Source organism: Heteronotia binoei, chromosome 21, assembly GCF_032191835.1.
Source record: "Heteronotia binoei isolate CCM8104 ecotype False Entrance Well chromosome 21, APGP_CSIRO_Hbin_v1, whole genome shotgun sequence".
NCBI lineage: Eukaryota > Metazoa > Chordata > Lepidosauria > Squamata > Gekkonidae > Heteronotia > Heteronotia binoei.
The window spans coordinates 30,197,899-30,223,905 of record NC_083243.1 but is presented as its reverse complement, the minus strand read 5'-3'; the positions used below and the strand labels follow the sequence as shown (position 1 = coordinate 30,223,905).

Here is a 26,007-nt window from a genome sequence, read left to right as displayed (position 1 = left end):
ATCTAAAACATGAGTTCTCCCATTGAGCATGATCCCTCCAAACATGCGACACCAACTTGTGACTTTTTCATCCCCCTTGCTCATCGGTATCAAAGATGTTGCCTATGACAGGTATGCGTGTTTATGCCTAAGTCATACATCCAGCTCTATGTCATGTTTGTCCACACACTCATTCCCACTGGAACACTCATTTACTGGAAGTCCTCTGGCAATAAGATTAAGGTGTCCAGAATAACTAATTGCAGTGAGCGTGCATCTTGAAAACTAAGAAGCAGGCTGTGATATAGCCAAGTTGAAGATAGTAATCCAGCATGTTACTTCAGGATTTTTATTGCCATGGGTTATTAGCATTTACGCTCTAATAGAAGAAGTAAATCAACATAATGTCTCATAAAGAGCCATTAGCATGCTAGCTGGATATTACTTTTCTGATAATTTTTGTAGATAAATTTGTTATCAGAATGAGATGAAAACAGTGTATGTTAGGGCCATTGCATTTGATTAATATGGTATCTTGATGATCATGAAATCCAAAGCATAATTACAAATTGTAATTACGACTATCTCTTAAAGTTTTGTGGAACACAAGTCTGTTCTTATTTTTTCCTCCTCCCCCCCCTTAAAATGGTTATTTTTTATATGAGCTAGCTGTGCCTTTTCAGCTGAGGCAATTGAAAAATACACCTCCTATAGCAACTTTCCGCATTTTTTGATGCCTTCGGGAATCATGGTGCGTGAACAAAATGTTTGATTTGGATGTAGGCAGTTTGGCTGTACAAGCTGAACACTGGTAACCACTGAAGTAATGCTAAGTGTAGATTTCAACCTATGATGAATGGAGAAGTGATTTGAGAACAAGAGCCCATTTGCTATTGGCAGAGGAAAGCATAACATTTATGTAAAGACAGAGTTGCCTAAAAAGACCAACACAACACAACCACGTTTGACTTTAGAAGGCGTAATTTCTCTCAAATGAGGGGGCTTGTAAAGACGAAACTGAAAGGAAAAGTAAGGAGGGTCAAATCCCTTCCGGAAGCTTGGAATATTTCAAACTAGAATCCTGGAAGCGCAGATAAAATGTATACCACAGGTTAGGAAAGGTACAAATAGGCATTTAAAAGGTCTGCATGGTTAATGAATAAAGATGGAATTAATAAAAGGTAAGGATTCCTTTAGGGTAGTCCACGTGAGGTAAATAAAAGGGAGCACAAGCTGTGGCAAATAAAATGCAGGTTGGTGATCAGGCAGGCAAATAGGGACTATGAGGAACATATTGCAAAAAATATAAAGACCATTCAAATGCATTAGAAGTAGAAAACAAGCTAGGGAGGCAGTGGGGCCATTGGATGTCCAAGGGGTAAAAGGATTACTAAATTATGTTAGGGAAATGGCAGAGAAGCTGAATGCATAAGAATATAAGAGAAGCCATGTTAGATCAGGCCCATGACCCATCCAGTCCAGCACTCTGTCACATAGTGTCCAAAAAGCAAGGTGCCATCAGGAGGTCCACCAGTGCGGCTAGGACACTAGAAGCCCTCCCACTGTTGCTCCCCCCCACCAAACACTAAGAATACAAAGCATCACTTGCCTTAGACAGAGAGTTCCATCTATACCTTATGGCTAGTAGTCACTGATGGACCTCTGCTCAATATGTCCATCCAATCCCCTCTTGAAGCTGTCTATGCTTGTAGCTGCCAACATCTCCTGTGGCAGTGAATCCCATGTGTTAATCACTCTTTGGGTGAAGAAGTACTTCCTTTTATCCATTCCAACCTAACTGCTCAGCAATTTCATTGAATGTCCACGAGTTTTTGTATTGTGAGAAAGGGAGAAAGGTACTACTTTCTTTACCTTCTTTATCCCATGCATAACCATGCATATTTTGCCTCTGGCTTTACTGCCCACTGCTCTCCATTTGAAACCCCCCTATTGATCTGCTTCTCCTGGGGGGGGGGGTGATCTGTGTTTGTCAACCTGCCTCCCTGTATCCACCCTGTTTTGGGGGACTTCTTACAGACTAACTGGGGTAACTACTGGAGAGCCTAGCTTTCCACTAGAAACCCCCCTCCACTGACCCACTTCTCCTTGGGAGAGATCTGCCTTTGCTAGCCTGCCTCCATTCCTCCTCCACTCACCCTGTCTTGGGGGACTTGTTCCAGACCAGTGTAATTGGGCTGAGTGACTACTAACCTTTACTGTCCAGCTCTCCATTAGAACCCACCCCCAGCCCACTTTTCCTTAGGGATGATCTGTCTTTGTCAGCCTGTCTCCTTTCTTCCTTCACCCACCCTGACTAGGGGAGTTGTTCCAGTCTCAGGGAGTGACTTGGGATGATTTTAGTGCCCAGCTCTCCACACCTACTGGTAGTTTGAAACCTCTCCCCAGTTGTCCTGCTTCTCCTCTGGGGAGCCATCAATCTATGCCTTCTATACACACTTCCTCTACATTCATCTGCTCATTGGAGAGAGGATGAGCCCAGACAGGGGAACGTCTGTGGGCATTCAATGAAATTACTGAGCAGACAGGTTAAAATGGATAAAAGGAAGTACTTCTTCACCCATAGGGTGATTAACATGTGGAATTCACTGCCACAGGAAGTGGTGGCGGCCACAAGCATAGCCAGCTTTAAGAGGGGGTTAGATAAAAATATGGAGCAGAGGTCCATCAGTGGCTATTAGCCACAGTGTGTGTGTATATATAAAAAATTTTTGCCACTGTGTGATACAGAGTGTTGGACTGGATGGCCCATTGGCCTGATCTAACATGGCTTCTCTTATGTTCTTACATCTGTCTGCAACAATGCCTGCAACAGTTCTCTCCCGCTAATACTTCTGGGGGAAGGGGCGGGGTCTCCAGCCCAGAAAGCTTTGCTGCAAGTTTGATGTCTTCCCTCTACTAGGTCACATGGGGTCCAGAACCCACAATTGACAACATTTCCTCAGAAAGCACTTTCCTGAGGGTGCCTTTTTCGGCAGGTTTTAATTCAGACCCCCCCCCCCCCCCCCCAGTCAGGACATGCAGGGAGGCATCCCAAGGAGGTCCACTACAAGTTTGAAGCCTCTAACCAGGGGTGGAATTATAGCAGGAGCTCCTTTGCATATTAGGCCACGCACCCCTGATGTAGCCAGTCCTCCAAGAGTTCACAAAAAAGAGCCTTGTAAGCTCTTGGAGGATTGACTACCTCAGGGGTGTGTGGCCTAATATGCAAAGGAGCTCCTGCTTAAATTCCACCCCTGCCTCTAGCTCTCACAGGGCCTGTTCTGTACACTCCAGAACCCACACATGTCATCTCCCTGAAAAGCACATTCCTTGTTCGGAGGTCCATAACTCAGAACTCCCAAGTCTAGTCTGCACATAACTTGTAGGGCATTAGATGGGCATCCCAGGGAGGTCTACCATGAGTTTAATGCTTCTAGCTCATGCAGGGTATCACTTTGCTCTGGCTAGATCTCACCTAGAGTATTGTGTTCAGTTTTATGCTGTATTGTTTTAATGTTGTAAGCCGCTCTGAGCCTGCCTAGCGGGATAGGGCAGGGTATAAGTCACAAATTAAATTAAAAATTTTGTGCACCACAATTTAAGAAGGATATAGACTAGCTAGAACATGTCCAGAGGAGCGCAACAAAGATGGGCGAGGGGGTCTGGAGACCAAGTCCTATGAAGGAAGGCTGAAGGAGCTGGGAATGTTTAGCCTGGAGAGATGACTGAGAGGTGATAAGATCACCATCTTTAAGTACTTGAAAGGCTATCATATAGAGGATGGTACAGAGTTGTTTTCTACGGCCCCAGAGGGTCAGGTTGCAATTAAATAAGAAGAGTTTTTGACTGAACATTAGGAAAAACTTCCTGACAGAGCGGTTCCTCAGTGGGACAGGCTTCCTTGGGAGGTGGTGGGCTCTCTTTGTCTGGAGGCCATTTGACAATAATGCTGATCCTGTGAACTTAGAGGTAGGTAGTTGTGAATTTCTTGCATTGTGCAGGGGATTAGACTAGATGACCCTGGAGGTCCATTCCAACTCTATGATTCTATGAGAGGGAGAGCAGGAAGGGTTGCACCAGTGCTTATTTCTCATGGTCTTTTCTTAACACCCAGGGAATATACACAGGAACACACACACAAATGGAATATCTATCTATCTATCTGAATTCCATATGCCCCAATGGTGAAAGTACCATGCCAGAAGTCAGGTTGCACTTTTAAATGAAATTAAATCTAAAAAGATTGGGGAATTTATGTAATACGATTGGGTACGAGTAAGTCATGGATGATAAATGTAGCAACCAAAATCTTTCATGATCAGTTCCAGCGTATTCAGGAAATTGTTGCTGCCATATATTTATTTATTGCTTTTAATATCTTTCTACTTGGAGAAGGATTGTGACTTCAGAATGTAAGGTACTGCCCTTTTACTTTAAATCTACTGTTTATTGCAGGCCTGGGTGAGGTGTTGTTAGTCCAGTTTAGTGGCTGAATTTCAACCCCTGTTGTCAAAGGAACTGGACAAATTTCTTGGAGATGTAGGATCTACCACTTGTTCCCTCATACTTTGCTTTCTTGACCAGAAAATTTTGTCAGGCCCTAGATATTTCTCTCTAGAGGAAGGACAGTGTCCTCAGGTGGCGCTTCCACTGGGGCTCCCATCCCCTTGCCCTGCTGTATCCTGCTTTGGGGGTGCAGCCAAGGGGTCTCAAACTGGGTGGAAGGCTGGGTTAGCTTCACCCTGCTGCCTTCTTGCTGGCTTCACGTTAATTGGCTTCCTTGGTTTGTCTCTCTCCTACTGTCAACCCTCCACCAGTCTCCAGCTCCACCATCTCCTCCTCCTCATCGATCCCCTGTTCTGGCTGCCTCTTTATACCCTTTCTAGCTCCCTAGCCCTCCCTCCATTCTCTGCCCTGCTTGGCCCCTCTCTGCTTGGTAAGCTTTGACTCTCAGTGAGGGTTCTGGGAAGTTGCACCTGCTGGGCCTGCTTCCAGCCACCTGGGCATCCTGCCATGGCTAGGGAGACTCTGGCTGCCTTTGCGCTCTGGCCTCAAGTGCAGCTGAGCTTTCCGGGTTCCATGTTGCCTCCTCAGCTTGTGGGGGTGACATGGGGGCAAGGCTGGGGGCCTGGCTCAGTGCACTGCCCATGCTGGGGGCCTGGCTAAGTGCTCCTTTGGGACGACTCCAGCTTCAACGTTGTGGCGGGGGCCCGCCTCTTCTTTGGCTGACTGGATGTTGTCACGGGACTCGGGCTCATCCGCTGGTCTGCCTCTCTCCCTGGTGGGGTGTGGGGCTATCTGCTTTGGGGCCAGTGGGCTTGCTTGGGGACTGGGGGGGGATTATGGTGGGAGTCCTGGCTGGGAGTGGGTGGGACAGACAGCTACCTGAAAGAGATGGTGATTTGTCCACTCCAAGACAAGCCCTTTTTGGATCTGGCTTTATTGAATAATTATGAACTGATCCAAAAAATTCTTTTTTTTTTTAACCTCTGATCAAGCAGGCAGTGATGGAACACCTTAATTTGGGTTTTCTGGATCTGTATCCATCAGAATTCAGGACAGAGACAACCATAATTGCCCCAGCTGGCTATCTGTATCTGAAGCTGGACAAGGGGAGTGCGACTTTGCACTGATTCATCTGCATTTCTTAGCAATTTTGATACATTTGATTGATGACTGAATCGTTTTGGGCTGCCTGAGACTGATAAAAGTGTAGGGGAGAGGGTTGCCAAGTCTGAGTTGGGAAATACTTGGAGAATCTGGGGGTGGAGCTTGAGGAGGGTAGTTGGAGAGATGAGGGGCTTCAGTGGGGTATAATGCCATAAAGTCTACCTTCCATGATCTCTGTCGCCTGGTAATCAGTTGTAATTCCAGCAGATCTTCACCCACCACCTGGAGATTGGCAACCCTGTGTGGGGGGGAAAACAATGCTTGGCCGTGGTTCTTCTCCTACTACTCGTGAGTTGGTGGCAGAGGGTAACCCTGGAGAATGCTGCTTACAGTGCATCCCACTGTGCACTCCATTAAATTCTGTCTTGTCCATATGGCTTTTAAGGTTCTGTGCTGGACCATTGGGAGAAACCATTCAACAGTGTGATATCATCGAAGAAGACTGCAGATTTATACCCCACCATTCTCTCTAAATCAGAGACTCAGAACAGCTTATAATCTGCTATATCTCCAAGAGCCAGTTTGGTGTAGTGGTTAAGTGTGTGGACTCTCATCTGGGAGAACCGGGTTTGATTCCCCACTCCTCCACTTGCACCTGCTGGAATGGCCTTGGGTTAGCCATAGTTCTCGCAAGAGTTGTCCTTGAAAGGGCAGCTTCTGGGAGAGCTCTCTCAGCCCCACCCACATCACAGGGTGTCTGTTGTGGGTAGGGTTGCCAAGTCCAATTAAAGAAAAATCTGGGGACTTTGGGGGCGGAGCCAGGAGACTTTGGGGGTGGAGCCAGGAGACACTGGGGGTGGAGCCAGGAACAAGGGTGTGACAAGCATAATTGAACTCCAAGGGAGTTCTGGCCATCACATTTAAAGGGACAGCTCACCTTTTTAAATGCCTTTCTTCCATAGGAAATAATTAAGGATAGGGGCACCATCTTTTGGGGCTCATAGAATTGGACCCTCTGGTCCAATCGTTTTGAAACTTGGGGGGTATTTTGGGGAGAGGCACTAGATGCTACACTAAAAATCTGGTGCCTCTACCTCAAAAAATAGCCCCCCCAGAGCCCCCAATACCCACGGATCAATTCCCTATTATTCCCTATGGGAATCATTCTCCATAGGGAATAATAGAGTGCCCAGTAGACATTTCCCTCCCCCCCCCACGCTTTCTAAAGGGGGGGAGGGCCTCCATACGAGGGAATCCCCCTCCCTGCCCCCTCCCTCTGTCTCACACACACACACACAAATACTTACTTGGTCTTCTTCCGGAGAACTGTGCCTGCTGTGAAAACGAAAGCAAAGAAGGGAGGGGCCGTTCTCCGAAGCCCTTCCTGTTTCCTCCTTCCTGCCCAGCCTTAAAGGGACAGGGATTTTACAAACTGCTCAGGAGCTCTATAGGTATGTTCTCCCCCCCTCCACCCCCCCACCCCCCCGGTTCTCAATTTTTGAAGACCGGGAGATTAAGCTGGGAACCCAGAAGCCTCCCGCTAAAGCGGGGGGATTGGGACCCCTAGTTGTGGGGGAGGAAGATAAAGGAGATTGTGAGCTGCTCTGAGATTTGGAGTGGAGGGCGGGATATAAATCCAATATCATCTTCTTCTTCTCCCCCTACAACAGACACCCGGTGAGGTGAGTGCGGCTGAGAGGGCTCTCACAGCAGCTGCCCTTTCAAGGACAACTCCTGGGATAGCTATAGCTAACCCAAGGCCATTCCAGCAGCTGCAAGTGGAGTAGTGAGGAATCAAACCTGATTCTCCCAAATAAGAATCCACGCACTTAACCACTACACCAAACCACAGTTTTGTTTCTTGGTTTTAGCAAACCCAGGAACAGTGGTTCTGTCCATAACAATGCAATCATGAACCAGCCTAGGTCTCTCTGTCCTTTCCTGCATTGGGTTACTCTTCCCCTGGGGAACCCAGTGCATTTGTGAGGTTTCTTTGAACCTTGGTTTGTTTTTGGATTCTGGGATGGTGACAAGGGCCAGAGATGCCTTTCACCAGTTAGGGCTGGTGGGACACAGGTTTGCTTCTCTCTGCTGAGGACCTGGTTCTGTAATCCATGCTTTTGTCACCTTGTATGGTCATTACTGTGGGATGGTTTACATGAAACTGCCTTTAAGATGATGGTTCAGAAGCTGGATTTAGCAAAGCCTTCAATGACTTATCTTCTGGCAGAGATGAGCCCCAGGGGACGTATCTGAACTATCCTAGCCACCACATTTGCTGCTTATATCGGCTCCTGGGGACTTTTAAAGTGTCGGTATTCAACTTTAAAAGCCCGTCATAATATGATGCCTGTCTACCTTTTGGAGCACCATCTTTTTCAAAAGGGCTGTAGTAGAACGGAATACTTCAGGAGGACCTTTTATAAAAGGAACACGATAGTAGTCTATTCCAAGAATCATTGTGCGTTTTATCCTGCTCTTACTGCACTACTTTTATCATTCCGTTTTCTGCATTATTTATGATCAGTCAAGTCTGATACCTTTTCCTTTTTTGCATTGCTTTCCTAATTTTGTAACTCTAGTCCCATTGCATTGTTGATCAGCTGTTTGATTACATGGTTTTTGTATTGTATGGTCTGACTTGAATATCAGCAAGAAAGCTGGATTGTAAACAAAGTTAATAAATTACTAAATGTTCCTTCTGCTCCCTCAAATCTGTAGTTAGGGTGTTACTCCAACTCCTGTTTTTTGAAGAAGGGCAACATTTTAGAGCCAAGCTACATTTCCTAACGAGTCATGTCTGGGAACGCCAGACTTGACTTGCTTTCCCCACAACAAGGGGTGGAATTCTAGCAGGAGCTCCTTTGCATATTAGACCACACACCCCTGATGCAGCCAATTCTCCAAGAGCTTAACTGGGGGTGGAATTTTAGCAGAAGCTCCTTTGCATATTAGGCCACACACCCCTGATGTAGCCAATCCTCCAAGCGCTTAAGCTTCTAACCATCCTGATTGGCTGCTTCAGGGGTGTGTGGCCTAATATGCTAAGGAGCTCCTGCTAGAATTCCACCCCTCTCCGCAACCACATAGCAGCTATGGAAAATAGCATTTTAAAAATCCAGAGAGGGGCAGATTTGGTTTGGGATTTTAGTATGAGGGGATAGATCCAAGTGGGCAGCCGTGTTGGTCTGAAGCAGTTGAACAAAGCAGGAATCAAGTACACCTTTAAGACCAACCACATTTTATTCAGAACGTAAGCTTTCGAGGGGGGGGGAGGCTCCTGGCTACCCTCCATGTCATTTTCTAAAGCGGAAATGGCCCAGCAAGGGGGAGTTATTTGCCTCGTACACAGGCTAGAGACCTGTTAGGAAGCAACCATGTTGTTTGGCCCTAAGGCTCTCCAGTTCCAACCTACGGTCTTAAGAATGTTGTCTGCAAATTGTTTCCTGATTTTATTCAGAAAAGGACATTTCAAGAGGTCCTTCAGAGGTCACTTGTGAGCCCCTCTTTTTCTAAATTGTTGAGATGAATTCATATTTTAAAAATGTCATCATGTTTCCTTTAAAGGTTTGGGATGCTGTGGACCGAGGCCATTGCTTAAAGACATATTCTTGCCACTCCTGTGCCGTTCGAGATGCCCACTGGTTGCCTTCTGGAAGTGGCTTTCTCAGCGGGGGCTTCGATTCAATGCTTCATTTAACAGATATCGAGACAGGTAAATATAATTTTCATTATGTATATTTGCTTGAACGTTGGGGAGAAAGTAGGAAATTTTCATACTAATTGGAATATTTGACAGAGATCTAGGACCTCCATTATTCTGTATTTTATAAAGATAACGTTGGGAAATGGCTAACATTTTATATTAAAAGAAAAAGAGAAAGAGATTGGATTTATATCCTGCACGTCACTTGGAGTCTCAGAGTGGTTTACAATCTCCTTCCCTTCCTGTCTCCACAACAGACACCCTGTGAATTAGGTAGGGCTGAGAGAGTTTTTTCAATACCTGATGTTGAGAGAACAGCTCTGAGAGAACTGTGGCTGACCCAGGGTTCACCCAGTAGCTGCATGTGGAGGAGTCGGGGATCAAACCCAGTTAGAGTTGCACTCTTAACCACTACACCAAACTAGCTCTCAAAGCTATTTTGTCATAGAGATTGCATCCTTTCTTGGTAATGCACTAGCTTTCCCAGGGCAAGGAGGCTTTGATGTGGGGCTAACATCAAACATATACACCCCTGCTTAAGAATTTAAGATATGGTACTTAACAACTTTCACATGGAACTTCTCATTTATACCATCAGCACCTCCTTGTAATTCCGTCCCTCACCATCAGCCTGCCAGCTTGTGTCAGAAACCTTCCTGTGGGGGCCATTGGCTGACTAAACTGGCCCTCAGACTGAATAAATTTTAAGTACATTTGACTTGAACATTGAGTTCCACGGAAATCAATAGGGCCGGCTTCCAAGCAATATGATTAAGGGCTGACATGTTAGCATTTAATTGTGCCTGGCATCTTCTTTTAGCTTTGAATCAGGATGCTCTTGCATTGGGATTCATCATCAGTGTCATCACAGAGATACAGAACTTTTTGTGAGGCTCCGTGAGGCTACTGCCAGCTTCCGCAGACCATCCATAATGGTGGTTAAGAGTGGAAGCAGAGAGCTGGACGTCTCCAGAGAACTACAAATACCCACCTTACTTTGACCATGAACTCACAGTGCAGCCTCACATTTCTCTTGTCTTGATTCGCACAATGTCAGATTAGATGGTACATTCATGTCTGCCTCCTGAATAAGCCTGAGCGTGACCAAGTCATGTAATCTTTTAAGGTAAATTGTCAAGCACGTTCCGTCTCAAAAGGTCCAGGTGGGTAAAATACATTGGTGGTGGAAAGCGCTGTCATGTCACAGCTGGGTTATGATGACCCCATAAGGTTTTCAAGGCAAGAGAGAAACAAGTGGTTTGCTAATGCCTACTTCTGTATTAGCAACCCTGGATTTCCTTGGTGGTCTCCCATCTAAGTACTAACCAGGGCCAACTTTGCTTAGCTTTTGAGACCTGGTAAGTGGGCGCCGGGCACCAAGGCAGCAAATAATTAAAACCATTAAACAAGGGTTTAAACATCAACCCAACCATGCCCCTCCAACAATTAAAAACAACAATTATAATACATAAACAATTCAAACAAAGCACATAAAACAAAAAGGAGGGTCAGTGAAGAAATGCCCAAAGGAAAAGATAAGTCTTCACTTGCTGGAGGAAGACAGTGGGGGAAGACAGATGAATACTTGGAATTCCATAATTTTGGTGCCACAACTAAAAAGGCTCTTTCTCAGGTCACCAAATGCTAAATGCTACCACCTAACCACCCAAAAAGAACTTAACAGAAAAGACTTTGTAATGATTCTGAAAGATGTGCAGACCTTGCTTGGGTCAGATTTTAATGAAAAAAGACAATGGTTCTAAAAACATCAGCAACCAGCATTCACATACCTGCGTCTTAACTCCTATGATGTCCTGATAACTGTCTCCGTTTTACAGCATAGGCTGTCCTTAGGCAGGGACTGGGAAAGATTAAACTTATATAGGGCAAGTTGTTCTAGGATGGCGGAGGGGGGCAAACAGTGACTCAGGAGCCACATGTGGCTTTTTCACACATATTGTGTGGCTCTTGACGCCCCCAATGCCCAATCATCTGGCTTGGAGAAGGCATTTCTCTCAGCTTGGAGAATGCATTTAAAGTTAAAGTTGCTCTCTTTCTAGCTCTCCCTTCCTCCTCCCATCTATTTGCTTTCCTTCCTGCCTGCCTTGTGGCTCTCAAACATCTGATGCTCATGTCTTGTACCTCTCAAACATCTGATGTTTATTCTATGTGGCTCTTACCTTAAGCAAGTTTGGCCATCCCTGTTCTAGGACTAGGTGTTGACAGGGCTGGGGGAGGGAAGTGAACTTTGCCTATCTGCTGTTTTCGTGTCATCAAGTTCCACCATTTAGTTGTTCAAAATTGCCACATGTTTAATAAGAAGATGGCCTAGTGAATCTTTTGGTTGCATAATCCATGGTGTGTGTATCCAAAAACACACCAGTTCCAGTATTAAGAATCAATCAATCAATCAAAGTGTAGCTGTTGTGGCTCTCCGTTCAGAACTGGGCCTACCTACTCTTGAGGCAAGGGCTTGGTTACATGCGTTGGACTGCTCATCAAGAAATACTTGAGCATCAAGGGCTACCTGGCACTCATGAAAGAAGACACGTCTAAGTCAATGTGGTTTAAGACTGTTTTTGAGAAACTTTTGGCTCTCAGTGTTAACCTGGATGCTATCCAGGACCTGGGCTTTCAAGCAGCATTTGGTTTGGTGAGAAATCATGAAAAATTAATCAAGCACCAAAGCTCTGCATTTAGAGCACACCACACCTGTCCATCCCAATTTTTTTTGTATTCCCCATCCAAAATCTCTTTCCTCCTACAAATATTGAGTTCTCAAAGCCATTAAGGGCATTCATTCTGGACAGACTAAATGAAGAAGAAGACTGCAGATTTATACCCGGTCATCTCTCTGAATCAGAGACTCAGAGTGGCTTACAATCTCCTATATCTTCTCCCTCCACAACAAGCACTCTGTGAAGTGGGTGGGGCTGAGAGGGCTCTCACAGCAGCTGCCCTTTCAAGGATAACTCTTACAAGAGCTATGGCTAACCCAAGGCCATTCCAGCTGCTGCAAGTGGAGGAGTGGGGAATCAAACCCGGTTCTCCCAGATAAGAGTCTGCACACTTAACCACTACACCAAACTGGCTCACTCCTTTGCACTTATGAGGGGTAGCTTCATACATTTACCATATTTGGAATGAAGCTGCCCTTATCCCTTAGGTAAGGGTGACACAATATCATACTTCTAGAGCAGGGGTGGGGAACAGTGGTTCTCCAGATGGTTTTTTTGCCTACAACTCCCATCAGCTCCAGCCATTGGCCATGCTGGCTGGGGCTGATGGGAGTTGTAGGCAAAAAACATCTGGAGAGCCACTGTTCCCCACCTCTGTTCTAGAGTATCCTTTGTATGATAATCTCAGGAGACATTATATTTCACTATGTTTGTAAACTCATTCTAACATATATTCCTGTGATGTAGTTACCCTTCTACTTGCTGACTAGGGGTGTGCAAACCCCTTCCCCTGGTATTCTTTAGGTTCAGGAATATTCAGCCATAAAAATAACGATATTTCCAATGTTCCCGAATCCCTATACCTGTATGGTATTCAGATCAGGGAAATATTCGGGAAAGCCGAATTTTTTCACCTCTGTTGTACCATTGGTCCCCATGGGGTATAATGGAAAATCGAGCTGCAAGACGAACCAGCCCAGGATCAGCTGGGGCAGCAGAAGTTGAGAGCTCTGCACCGCCTTGACTGGGTGGCTCCTGTTGCAGTTCCCCCTGCCTCAGAGCTGCAAGAGAGCCTGGACCCGCAAGAGAGAATCAGCCGCTGCAATCCTTGGCTGGTTTCCTTTGTAGTTTGGTTTAAACCAAGCTGCAAGAGGAGCCAGCCACCCCAACTGAGATGGCGTGGAGCTCTCACTGAGGCTGATCCTGGGCTGGGTCCTTTTGCAGCTCGGTTTAAACCAAGCTACAAGAGGAGCCAACAGCCCTAGCTGAGGTGGTGCGGAGCTGTCTGCTCTTTTTGTCTTGGCCAATCCTAGGCTAGTTCCGTTTGCAGCTCTGTTTAAACTGAGCTGCAAGACAACCCAGCAGCCCCAGTCTAGGTGAGTTCACCCAGAAGGCATTTAAGGGCACTGCAAGCCCTTTAAACAACTTCAGAGTTCTCCAAGTCACAGAGTTTGTTCCTTTGTTCATCTGTCTGGCAGTCCTGAAAATTCTGAACAATATCCAAAATTACTATCCAGCCTAATTAATATCAGAGAAATACTAATAAGGTATTTTTTGGGTATTTTTTCAGCTCAAATTTAGCTGACCGCACACCCGTATTGGTGACAGGGATCCAAAAAGAACCTAGCAGTTGCAACATTATTTTACTCCTTTTGTCTATTGAGTGATAAGTCATCAATGACAACTATTCATTGCTCAAGATCGTATCATTAGCGTTGCCAGATCCCTCCTGGTTACCAGTGGGGGATGGGGTATCCTAGAGCTTTTATTGGATAAAAGGAAAAAAAACAAATGTTGTGATACATCTGTTTCAGTTTTAGGAATTGTATCTAGGTACTGCTCAGGAGTGGGGAAGGCAATGGCAAACCACCCTGTAACAAAAAGTCTGCCAAGAAAACATTGTGATGCGACATCCCCCCATGGGTCGGTAATTACTTGGTGTTTGCACAGGGGCCTACCTTTACCTTTTACTGCTCAGGAGTCAGGACCAATTTCGTACTCAGCTTACCCCGCAGTCACCTTCCTCTTCTCTGCGCAGGGGCCGTCAAATTTCCCAGTATCTGCGCTGGAGTTACAGGAAGCGTCGTGGCTCTCGCGCAGCGAACCAGCTAAAAACCAATTTCCGTTTGCTGTGCGAAAGCCGCGACACTTCCTGTAACTCCGGCGCAGATACTGGGAAATCTGACAGATGCTGCGCAAAGAAGAGGAATGTGACCGCGGGGTAAGCTGAGTGCGAAATTGGTCATACAGACTTTTCCCCTGAGCTGTCAGAGTACTAGGGTCCAGCTCCAAGTTGGGAAATTATTGGAGATCTGGAGATGGAGCCTGGAGAAGGCAGGATTCGGGAGTGGAGGAAGCTCGGTGGGGTATAATGCCATACAGTCTACTCTCTGAGGCAGCCATTTTCTCCAGGGAAAGTGATGTCTGGGGATTAGTTATAATTTCTGGAGATCTCCCAACCCCCACAGGAAGGTTGGCAACTCCCCATGGTACATCTGTTTCAAGCATATAGGACTGTCTCACACTGATTCTTACTTTTTCCAAACTTCATTGCGAATGAGATGGATACCCACTTCTCCTTGAATGTGCGAAAGGACTTTGGGGGATGGAAGCAGAGAGATACAATCAAGTAGAGAGTGATGTGAATTCTTTCAGAACCCAGCAAAAATCTAGCCTTTTTTTTTGGTATAATTAGAGGACGTGTCTGTTGGACTTGCAGTAATCAATTCCTTCGCATTTGTCATGGCATACGATTATATTTTTTTTAAAACGTTCTGCAATGGCTTCAAGGTACAGCTCCGTGTTGAGAATGTACAATCCATTAAATTCTTACCTTGGAATTGTAACATTTCTAAGTTAGTCAAGCTTTTTCATTTGCTGTGTGCGAGTGTTCCGAATCTGTTTTGCTTGCAGTTGGGGTGGGGAAGGGAATTAATGTACTGAAACGTTCTTTTCAGATAAACCGGTTCTTCATTATATCTCCAGGTCATTTTTCTTTTCACATCCACGTTTCAGTGATATTTACTTTTTCTTTGCGGAAGCCAATTCCTAGCTGAAGCTAATGGGCTGAATGTCCCAGAGCTTCGCAGCAGTGAATGGTATGCTTAGCAGCTTCCATCATCCCTGGGCATTTACAGGAACGCATGTTAATGTTGCTTTTGTGCTCAAAACCTGTGGACTGTAACATGGTATGTTATATAGGCATCCATTTAGTTATGGCCACACTGAATAAATAAAACATATTAAATTTTGTTGCATGCAATGTAAAATTTCTCATGCTGAATCATTGGCAGCTTTAACGGCATGCCTACAAATCCTAGGGTTGGTAATCCCCAGCTGGGAGCAGGGGATTCCCTGGTTTGGAGCCCCTCCCCCCACTTCAAGGTTATCAGAAAGCAGGGGGGGGTGTTGAATGTCCGCTGAGCACTCCATTATACCCTATGGAGACCCGTCTCCATAGGGTATAATGGAGAGTCGATCCATGGGTATCTGGGGCTTTGGGGGGGCTGTTTTTTGAGGTACAGGCAGCAAATTCTCAGCATAGCAGGAGCCTCTTCTCAAAAAAACTACCCAAGTTTCAAAAAGAGTGGCCCAGGGGGTCCAATTCTATGAGCCCCCAAAGAAGGTGCCCCCATCCTCCATTATTTCCAATGAAGGGAAGACATTTAAAAGGAGCATGGTCCCTTTAAATGTGATCACTAGGACTCCCTTTGGAGTTAAATTGTGCTTGTCACAGTCTTGCTCCTGGCTCCACCCCCAAAGTTTCCAGATATTTCCTGAGTTGGACCTGGCACCCCTAACTTATCCAAGTGGAAGGCTGTGCATCAATTGTCAGTGTGCCGTGGAGCTATGTAGTCTTTTGACATTTGTATGATCCTGTTCTGCATTAACATCATTCATCAAATTATATTGGGATCCAGTCTGCTGTTGCATCCGTTTCCCTTCAATCGGTGCATGGTTTTGGATGGCCACTGTGCCAAATTGGCCTACTCTATCATGGTCCTGCTTGATGAGATCCAGAGCTGCTTACTTCTCAGTCTCCCCGTTGCATACTGTTTTGGAACTGCTGTAATAGAAAAGGAATAAAAAATAGTCCTAAACTTGATGGGGAGGATGAAAAATGGTGTACAAGAGAAAGAGGTGCAGTCACTAGCAGCAATTCACTTGTTTTTCATTCAGCTCTTTTGACGCTGATCCTATAGGCACCAAATGGTACATGGCTACATCCTGCCTTAAAATGGAAAAGACTGTAAGTGTTCCCACTAGTAATTTCTGTTAGCAGTTGCCTAAAGTTGCATTAAATTGCCCAGTACATTAATTAGACTGGGTGTCAACAAGAAAGGTATTTTCATAGGTCAGTCACAGTTCTCTTGGAACTCCCACAGCTCCCCTACCTCTGTTGTGGGGAGAGGAAGGGAAGGCAATTGTAAGCTGCTCCAAGATTCCTTTGGGTAGTGTAGAGTGAGGTATAAAACCAACTCTTCTACTTCATTTTTTTTTAAAAACTTGTTTTTGAGAGAAAATAAGATAAAAATAAGATTAAAATACGGGGAAAGTGCAAGGGAAAGAGGGCTGTAAAAATCCTGTTTTGCTTCATAATTTAAAAATCCAGCAGTTCAGTAAAGCAACTGGACAAAAACGAGGAGGAACAATGTGTAGCCAAGAATGAGGCAAAGGAAGCTTAGCTTAGCATACTCTTCTTATTCCAATTCCCCTTTTATTTCCTGGCAGGAAGACTAGTTTTTTCACCTCAGGAGTGTTGGCAAGAAAAAACTGGGAATCATCTTAAATTTGCATGAGTGATACGATGGCATTTTCAGTTCAGGGCAATCTTCCTTTCAGGTAAATCTTTCAGGGCTCTCTCTCTCTCTCTCGGCTTGGCTTCGCGAACGAAGATTTAAGAAGGGTGCTACAGAAGCACAAAACTGTATACAGTAAATAGTAAATGCTACAGAAGCACAAAACTATATATAGTATACTCACTGTAGAGTATCGGACTCAGCGCAAGCGCCGCGCGACCTGAGGGCGCACTCAGGTCGCCGTGCGCTGCGCGGGAAAAGCCCCGCCAATCCAGACCAAGGGCGGGAAGTTTAACTGGCCAGGATTGGGCTGGCCAGCGAAGGGGATGTTCCGGGATGCATGTATAAATTAGCGGACCCGGCCGCGTCTGTCCGTTCTGTAATGTACCAGCGAATAAAGAATAAGCTTCCACCACGACTCGTCTCCCAGTACATTACACTGGCGACGAAGGTGGGATCTAGCTAGGTCCGGCCGCCCGAGGGGAACCAGACCTGGCCGGAGACGAGGAAGGTGGGGACCGCAGGACCGCACAGCCCGCCGCCACCATGGCGAACCCGAGTGTAACGACGGGCCATCTTGCGGAATTCAACCCGGAGCACCCCGAGAGATGGGAGACCTATACGGAACGAGTCGCGTGCTACCTGCGGGCGAACCTGATCGACGACGACGACCGAAAGAGAGACGTCCTGCTGAGCGTCTGTGGAGAAGAAACTTTCGAGATCGCACGCGGTCTCTCCGCTCCGGCGAAGCTGACCGAGAGGACCTACGGAGAGGTCGTGAGGCTCCTCACGGGCCACTTTTCGCCCCAACCGTCCATCGTCGCCCGCCGGTTCCTCTTCCACAAGAGGGACCAGAAGGCGGGGGAGACAGCGGCGGTCTACCTGGCGGCCCTTCGGCAGATCGCCGGAAACTGCAGTTTCGACAAGAGGGACGAAGCCCTGAGGGACCGATTTGTCTGGGGCCTCCGGGACGAGCGACTGCAGCAGAAGCTCTTCGCAAAAGAGGAGCTCACCCTACAACAAGCCTTCAACGAGGCGACGGCGTTCGAAAGGGCCACCAAGGCGTATGGCCAGCCACGTGGGGAGGCAGTCCACCAGGGAGAAACGGAGCCGGAGGACCGAGCAGAGGAAGAAGCGTTCCAGCTCCGGCGGCCTCAAAGAGCGGACACACGGGCCCCCGCGAGACAACGAGCGACGGAGAGGGCCACCGCCACCACCGGTTCCCGGTGCGCCAGCTGCGGCGACCCCCACGAGCGGAGGGACTGCCCGTACCGAAACCTGGACGGCCGCAGCTGCGGAAAGACAGGCCACATCGCCCGGGCTTGCCGGGCCAAGAACAGCCGCCGCCAACCGTCAGCGCATCACGACTCCATGGACACACACACGACGGCATCCACCAGTCTGCAGGTATTGAGCTTACCCCTCTCGGCCCCAGACAAGGTCAAAATGTCAGTCCTAATCGAGGGCGCCCCCTGCATCATGGAAGTAGACTCGGGGTCCTCCATCTCTATCATTTCGGAGGAAACCCTCAAGAGACTATGTCCCAGCCACCGCCTCCAAACGAGGCCAGTGGACTTCGTACTGAGGGACTTTCAGAAGAACCCAGTACACATCGTGGGGTGGGCCCGGGTGCATGTAGAAAGAGGGGGTTTTAAGGGGCCCCTAGACATCCTAGTGGTCAAGCGCCAACTGACCACACTCCTCGGGTTGGCTTGGTTCAAACCACTGGGGATCCAGCTGGTGGGGGTGGACCACGTGCAGACCAGCCATTTCGACGGGGTCTGCCGGGAGTTCCCAGAGGTTTTCGACGGGTCCTTGGGGAGCTACAAGGGCCCGCCCATCACCCTACCGATCGACCCTATGGTCAGGCCCATAAGGCTCAAAGCGAGGCGCGTTCCGTTCGCCCTCAAACAAAAAATAGAGGCAGAGCTGGACCGCCTCACAGCCCAGGGCGTCCTAGAGCCGGTAACGTATGCAGAATGGGAGACCCCCATAGTAACGCCGGTCAAGCCCAACGGGGAAGTAAGGATCTGCGCTGACTACAAGTGCACGATAAATAAGGCACTGCAAGACAACCCCTATCCAGTCCCGGTAGTCAGCCATGTCCTGGCAGCACTAGCCGGGGCGAGGGTTTTTGGGAAGCTGGACTTAGCACAAGCATACCAGCAACTGCCGGTCGACGCTAAGACAGCGGAGGCACAGACGATAGTGACCCACAGGGGTGCGTTCAGGGTTAAACGGCTGCAGTTCGGGGTTAGCGTAGCTCCGGGGATATTCCAGAGCATAATGGACTCTCTTCTCAAAGGGATCCCCGGAGTTCAACCCTTCTTTGACGACGTTTTAATCGCCGCCCCCACCGATGGAGAGTTCGGCTGCCGCCTGCGAGAGGTCCTCAGACGGTTCCAAGCGGCGGGGCTGAAAGTCAAAAAGGAGAAATGTTTGTTGGGAGTTCCGCGGGTGGAGTTCCTGGGGTTCGCCGTGGACGCGGCTGGAATTCACCCAACGGCAGACAAGACCAGGGCCATAGTTCAGGCCCCTGCCCCCAAATGCAAAGCAGAACTACAGAGTTTTTTAGGTTTATTGAACTTTTACCACGCATTCTTGCCCCACAAGGCCGCCGTGGCGGAGCCGTTACACCGTTTGTTAGATAAACAAGCCCCGTGGGTCTGGGGTAAACACCAAGCAGCGGTGTTCCAGGCGGTGAAAGACCTCCTGGTCTCTAACGCGGTACTTCATCACTACGATGAAAACTTACCCCTGATCCTGGCTTGCGACGCCTCTCCCTACGGAGTAGGAGCGGTCTTAGGGCACCAACTCCCGGGCGGGGGAGAGGTGCCAATCGCTTACTACTCCAGGACTCTGTCCCCGGCAGAGAGGAACTACGCCCAGATCGATAAGGAGGCCCTGGCGATCGTGGCGGGGGTGCATAAGTTCAACGACTACCTCTACGGTAGGCGCTTCACCATCGCTACTGACCACAAGCCGCTCCTCGGCCTCCTAGCCCCCGATCGTCAGACCCCCCAAATTCTGTCTCAAAGGGTTTTAAGGTGGAACCTGTTCCTGAATTCTTACACGTATACGCTGATACACCGCCCCGGTAAAGCAATGGGTCACGCAGACGCCCTCAGCCGCCTCCCGCTACCCGCGACGGACCCAGATCCCGCCCCGGCACACGGAGTGATGCTCATAGAGTCGCTCCCCGAGCGCCCCCTGCACGCGAGCGAGGTGGCTCGGGCGACCGGGAGAGACCGCGTCCTCGCACGGGTCAGGGACTGGGTGGGAAGGGGGTGGCCCTCGGGCAAAGCGGAAGAAGCCTTCCGGCCGTTCGCGTCCAGGAAGGACGAGCTATCGACACACAAGGGGTGCATACTCTGGGGTAGCAGGGTGGTGGTCCCCCCCCCCTTGCGCAAGCAGGTATTGGAGGATCTCCACGAGACCCACCCGGGCATCGTGAGAATGAAAGCCCTGGCACGGAGCTACGTGTGGTGGCCAGGCATGGATGAGGAAATAGAAGGGTGGGTAAGAAGGTGCCAACCATGCCAGGAGTCCAGACCCAACCCGCCGTCCGCCCCGACCCACAGGTGGGAATCGAACGGGCGGCCATGGTCCCGCCTCCATGTGGATTTCGCGGGGCCGCATCAGGGCCAGATCTTCTTTATACTGGTGGACGCATACACGAAATGGTTGGAGGTAATCCCGGTGGCCTCGACCTCCACCGCAGCAGCAGTCCGGGCGCTCAGAAGGGTCCTCTGCACACACGGGATCCCCGACACACTAGTAACGGACAATGGCACGGCATTCACCTCCCGGGAATTCCGGGAGTTCACCGACAGATACCTTATAAGGCACATAAGGTCCGCCCCATTCCATCCAGCCACCAACGGCCAGGCGGAGAGGATGGTGCGGACCACCAAGGAAGCCCTGGGCCGTATAGTACAAGGGGAATGGGACTACCGCCTCTCAGCCTTCCTGTTCCACAACAGGATCACCCCAAACCCCATAACCGGTTTCAGCCCCGCAGAACTGCTCATGGGGAGGAAACTGACCACTCGTTTAGATAGGCTACACCCGGACAGGGCGCCAGAGGTCCGCGGGACCCCCGAGGTCAGGGAGGCAGTGAGAGGGTTCTTCCCGGGCGATCCAGTGTATGCGAAAAACTTTTCAAGCGGCCCCGAGTGGTTAGCGGGAAGGGTTTTGAGGGTGACAGGCTCCCGGTCCTACGAGGTAACCACCGCCGGAGGCCAGGTGCTGAGACGGCACATCGACCAGCTGCGCCGCCGCACCCCACCCGAGGAGTCAGCAGAGGGAGAAAGCAGGGAACCGCCGGTCACGGAACCGCCAGAAGAGGCGCCGCCAATACAGGAGCTACCAACGTATGATGCCCCCGGAGCCGCGGAACCAGAACCGGAGCCAGTACCCGACGCGGGCGGGCAACAGCCAGAAACGGCGCCTCCCACATCGGGATCGGGCCCCCCACCGACGGCAACCCCGAGGAGATCAACACGGGAGCGCCGAACACCAGGGTACCTAAAGGACTATGTCGTTTAAACTAGGAGGGGAGGAGTGTAGAGTATCGGACTCAGCGCAAGCGCCGCGCGACCTGAGGGCGCACTCAGGTCGCCGTGCGCTGCGCGGGAAAAGCCCCGCCAATCCAGACCAAGGGCGGGAAGTTTAACTGGCCAGGATTGGGCTGGCCAGCGAAGGGGATGTTCCGGGATGCATGTATAAATTAGCGGACCCGGCCGCGTCTGTCCGTTCTGTAATGTACCAGCGAATAAAGAATAAGCTTCCACCACGACTCGTCTCCCAGTACATTACACTCACACCTCAAAATGAAGCCATATTCATAATAAAACTTTTACACAAATCATATACCTACTGGCATTCACCCGCTCTAGTCAATTTCCAAGTGGAAGAACATCAATAATTTTAAAGCACAGTTATAGACAGCTGACAGCCAAGTTAAAGGTACAGTTTCTGCCATGATCCTGGGCCTAGTGAGGCTTACAAACTCCAGATAAGCCTGTCTAGGAGTAGCTACAGAGGGCCTGTATTTCCCAGGATCCCCTGTGTCCCTCTGATTCGGTGACAAGGTTTTGGAGGGAAAACTGGCCCAGAGAGGGGTGGGACCTGGGAGGAAAGCATAAAAGGGCCAAGAGCATATAGGGTGTGCTCTCTCTGGAAAAGGCTGCAGGAGAGAATGCAGCAGAAGAGATCCCTTACTCAAGGGACGAGTTTGGTATTAGAGCAGGGAATGTTTAGCAAGTCATGTTAGGGCTTTTCTTTTTGTTTTGTACCACCTTTACTGTACATATATTTCACTATTGTATTAAATGTTTATCACCCATTTAGTATTGTTTGAGCACTGTAAATGAACTGTTGTTGTTTAACTGCCAGGGTCCTCACATCTCATTACTCACAGTTAAGGTAAAAAAAAAAAAAAGGAAAGGTAGTCCCCTGTGCAAGCACCAGTCGTTTCTGACTCTGGGGTGACGTCGCATCACGACGTTTTTGCAGCAGACTTTTTACGAGGTGGTTTGCCATTGGCTTCCCTGTCATCTACACTTTCCCCCCCAGCAAGCTGGGTACTCATTTTACCAACCATGGAAGGATGGCGGGATGAGTCAACCTTGAGCCAGGTACCTAAACCCAGCTTCCGCTGGGATTGAACTCAGGTCGTGAGTAGAGAGTTTGACTGCAGTACTGCAGCTTTACCACTCTGCGCCACAGTGTATTTACTAATAAGGAAGATATAGAAGTGGCTGGGTGCTGTGGGCCCTCTCCTGCAGACCCTTACCAGAGTGGTGGTAGCCAGTAGAAGGCCCTGCTAGGCCCCTGCTGTGTGACATTTCAACCTTCAAGTGGTGGATGGAGATCTCCTGGGATTACAAAAGATCTCCAGGCAACAAAGATCAAGTTCCCCTGGAGAAAATGGCTACTTTGGAAGGTGGACTATATGATATTATATTATACCCCTTCCCGTTTCCCAGACTCTACTCCCCCCCCCCCCCAAAAAAAAAAATCTCCAGGAATTTCCTAACCCAGAGCTGGCAATCATGCGTGAGCCCTAAACCGTAAGGTGGTCTCCGCTTTGGGCACACAGGACAAGTGCCTCTCTTTAGTGAAAATGACAGTGGATAGTCATGTCCAAAGAGGACCTTCTTTTCAACAGCAGGTTAAAATATTTGTATTTAAATAGTCTCGTGTGTGAACATTAAATTTACCTGTCAGTTGACTTTTATAGCAGATTGCTGTTTTATGCTCTTTTGGACGTGTTTTATGGGTTTTTCAATATTATTTATGCACCTCTAGGTGTGCTTTTTAATAGAAAAGCAGGGCAGAATAAATAACACACGTCCTGCTTTTGTTGTTCTGTGTCCCCCACCCCCACCCGGGGTACTTTGTATTTCAAGCAAATGCATCAGTAACATTTTCAGGAAAACAACAGCTTGTTACTGGAATCCAAATAGGGTTGCATTCTCACTTTAAAAACATGATGCCAACTGTGCAAATTAGAACTGCATTACTGCACCGAACTGTTCATTCACCTCTTTCCATTGCTCTTCATCAGTGCAGGGTTTATTTTATCTATGACTAACCTCATTTAGAAGTCTCCCAACTTTACCTATGCAAAAAAGCAACACAAAAGCAAAGCAAAATAAAAAAAATCTTCTTTAATTACTTTTCCTTGCTGGGTTGGAGGAATGGTCCCTGCCTCTAAATCTGGTCCTTCATGAGGGGCTCTAGCTCCGAGTTGAGAAATACCTGGTGATTTTGGGGCTGGAGCCTGGGGAGAGGGAGGGCTTGGGTAGAGCGCCATGGAACCCACCCTCCAGGGCAGCCATTTTTTCCAGGGGAACTGATCTTGGTCATCTGCAGGGGTGGAATTCTAGCAGGAGCTCCTTTGCATATCAGGCCACACACCCTGATGTAGCCAATCCTCCAACAGTTTACAAGGCTCTTTTTTGTAAGCTCTTGGAGGATTGGATACATCAGGAGTGTGTGGCCTAATATGGAAAGGAGTTCCTGCTAGAATTCCACCCCTGGTCATCTGGATATCGACTGAAATAGCAGGAGATCTCCAGGTGCTACCTGGAAGTTGGCAATCCTATCCTTAATGGTTCTTTTTTTCCCCTCTTCCCCCAACTAAAGTATCTTTTTTGGAAAAAAAATCAGAAAATACAAAGAAGGGCATAAACGGATAAAAAATCCATCAAAACAAGATACAAAATACAGTAGATGCAAGATTACCAAAAATACAATTTGTCTAGTTCTTTTGGAATTCCATCCTGTACAGTCAAATATTCCAGTACAGGGAAATCCTTAATAGCTCTTAACACAGTTTATAGTGTTTTTGCTACAATTATGTTTTACTTGGGAAGCCTCCTCAAGTAGGTTATCTGGAGCGGCAGGATAGACATCTTCTAAATAAAGAAATAAAGAATATACCCACCAAACATTTGAAAGCATTTTGATGGAAAGCTAAAAACAAGCTTATGCCAGCTATTTTCCAGGAAGTTTGAAGTTTTAAAGTTCCTGAGGTACTTTTTGCACAAAAGCCTAGGCCTTTCCCAGCATGTCAGCTAACCCCCCTCCCAAACTAGTCGTTTTTACAGCGTATTGTATCCGCCATTGGTTCCTAAACCTCAGCAAAATCTAGAATGCTAATGCTCCTTTTTAAAATTATATTTATATGTTGTCTCATTTGCATAACAGTGAATGTTTTAATTAAACCGCCAGCACTTCCTCACAAATAAAACAATGCCCTGCACCTGCAGATTGCTAGCAAAAATCATGGTTATTTGGGTGCCAGTTCAGTCCTATTATTTCAATGGAAGTGCCACTCCGGGATGATTTGAAGCGTTTTATTTGGTGCACTGGAGATTGCCCAACATTACGTTTACATTAGAGTTCATGAATTAAATATCGTTTAAATGCATCTCCATCATAAATATGGAGTTTAATAAGCTGTATCTAGTTTTAAGAGGGAAATGGAAGTTACTTAGTGCTTGCTGGATTATTCAGCTCCAGCTTCTCTCCCCCCACCCGCAGTGGTAATTTATTTGCTGCTTCAAGGATCATCTGACAACAGAGAATGGGGCTTAGAAGTGCCCAAATAAATATATTAAAATATCTAGGAGTCAAGCCTTTCAAAAAGCTCCATGGTAGGAATTCCTGAGATGTTGAATGGGAGGCCGTGGCAGATAAAATGAAACTTTTTTGTTTTTACTCCATAAGTTATTAAATTGTGGAATTTGCTGCTGGTCGAAGTAGTGATTTATTTATTTACTTACTTTAAATTTATATCCCGCCCATTTCAAATGGACTCAAGGCAGCTAACAATCAGAATAAAACCAACATCTCAATTTCAGGTATAAAACAATAAGACATAATAATTTACAATTTAAAACAATTTAAAAACAAAATATTGGTGCTTTACAGAATATTAAAAGCCTAGGCAGCTCAGATTGTACTAGGCCTTCTATTTATCTGTTGGTGGTCCTTCTGGTGGAGTTGCCCAGCAGCATAAGAGCGGCAGCCTTCTCCTTTAGTTGTTATTTTAAAAAAGGTAAAGGTAGTCCCCTGTGCAAGCACCAATCATTTCTGACTCTGGGGTGATGTTGCATCATGACATTTTCACAGCAGACTTTTTACGGGGTGGTTTGCCATTGCCTTCCCCAGTCATCTACACTTTCCCCCCAGCAAGCTGGGTACTCATTTTACCGACCTTGGAAGGATGGAAGGCTGAGTCAGCCTCGAGCCGGCTACCTGAACCCAGCTTCTGCCGCGATCGAACTCAGGTCGTGAGCAGAGATTAGGACTGCAGTACTGCAGCTTTACCACTCTTGTTATAGGCCTGTTTAAAAAGTTCAGTTTTACAAGCCCTGTGGAATTGGAAGAGATTCTGCAGGGCTCTTATGACTGTGAGCATGTGAGCCCAGATGGCTTTCAGTGAGCATTAGTCACATTCGTAGAGGATGTCAGGGGCTGCCTCCCTGGGTTCAGATTCCTGAGTCAAATCACCCTCCAATCTCTCTTGTATTAGAGCACCAGGCTGCTCACCCTAGCCCCCACCCCCCCGCCCACTCTCTCCAGCCTGCATTCTTTTTCCAAACTGTCAGAGAAGACTTTGGTACATCCTCCTCACAGCTTGTCCTGCTCTCCTTTTAAAGGAGGTTGGCCTGGGAATCACAAGCCCTGCCCTGCAAGGCTTTAAGAAGGGGTGGGACTTCAT

General features: G+C 47.8%; 1 protein-coding gene across 1 annotated transcript in view; it reads left to right on the top strand.

Annotated features, from left to right (window-relative positions):
* WDR25 (WD repeat domain 25) overlaps positions 1 to 26,007 on the top strand; it is a 179,184-nt gene that overhangs the window by 102,214 nt on the left and 50,963 nt on the right. The window contains exon 3 of the mRNA XM_060263015.1: positions 9,157 to 9,304. Within this exon, the coding sequence (XP_060118998.1) occupies positions 9,157 to 9,304 (148 nt within the window). The remainder of the gene's footprint in view (positions 1 to 9,156; positions 9,305 to 26,007) is intronic.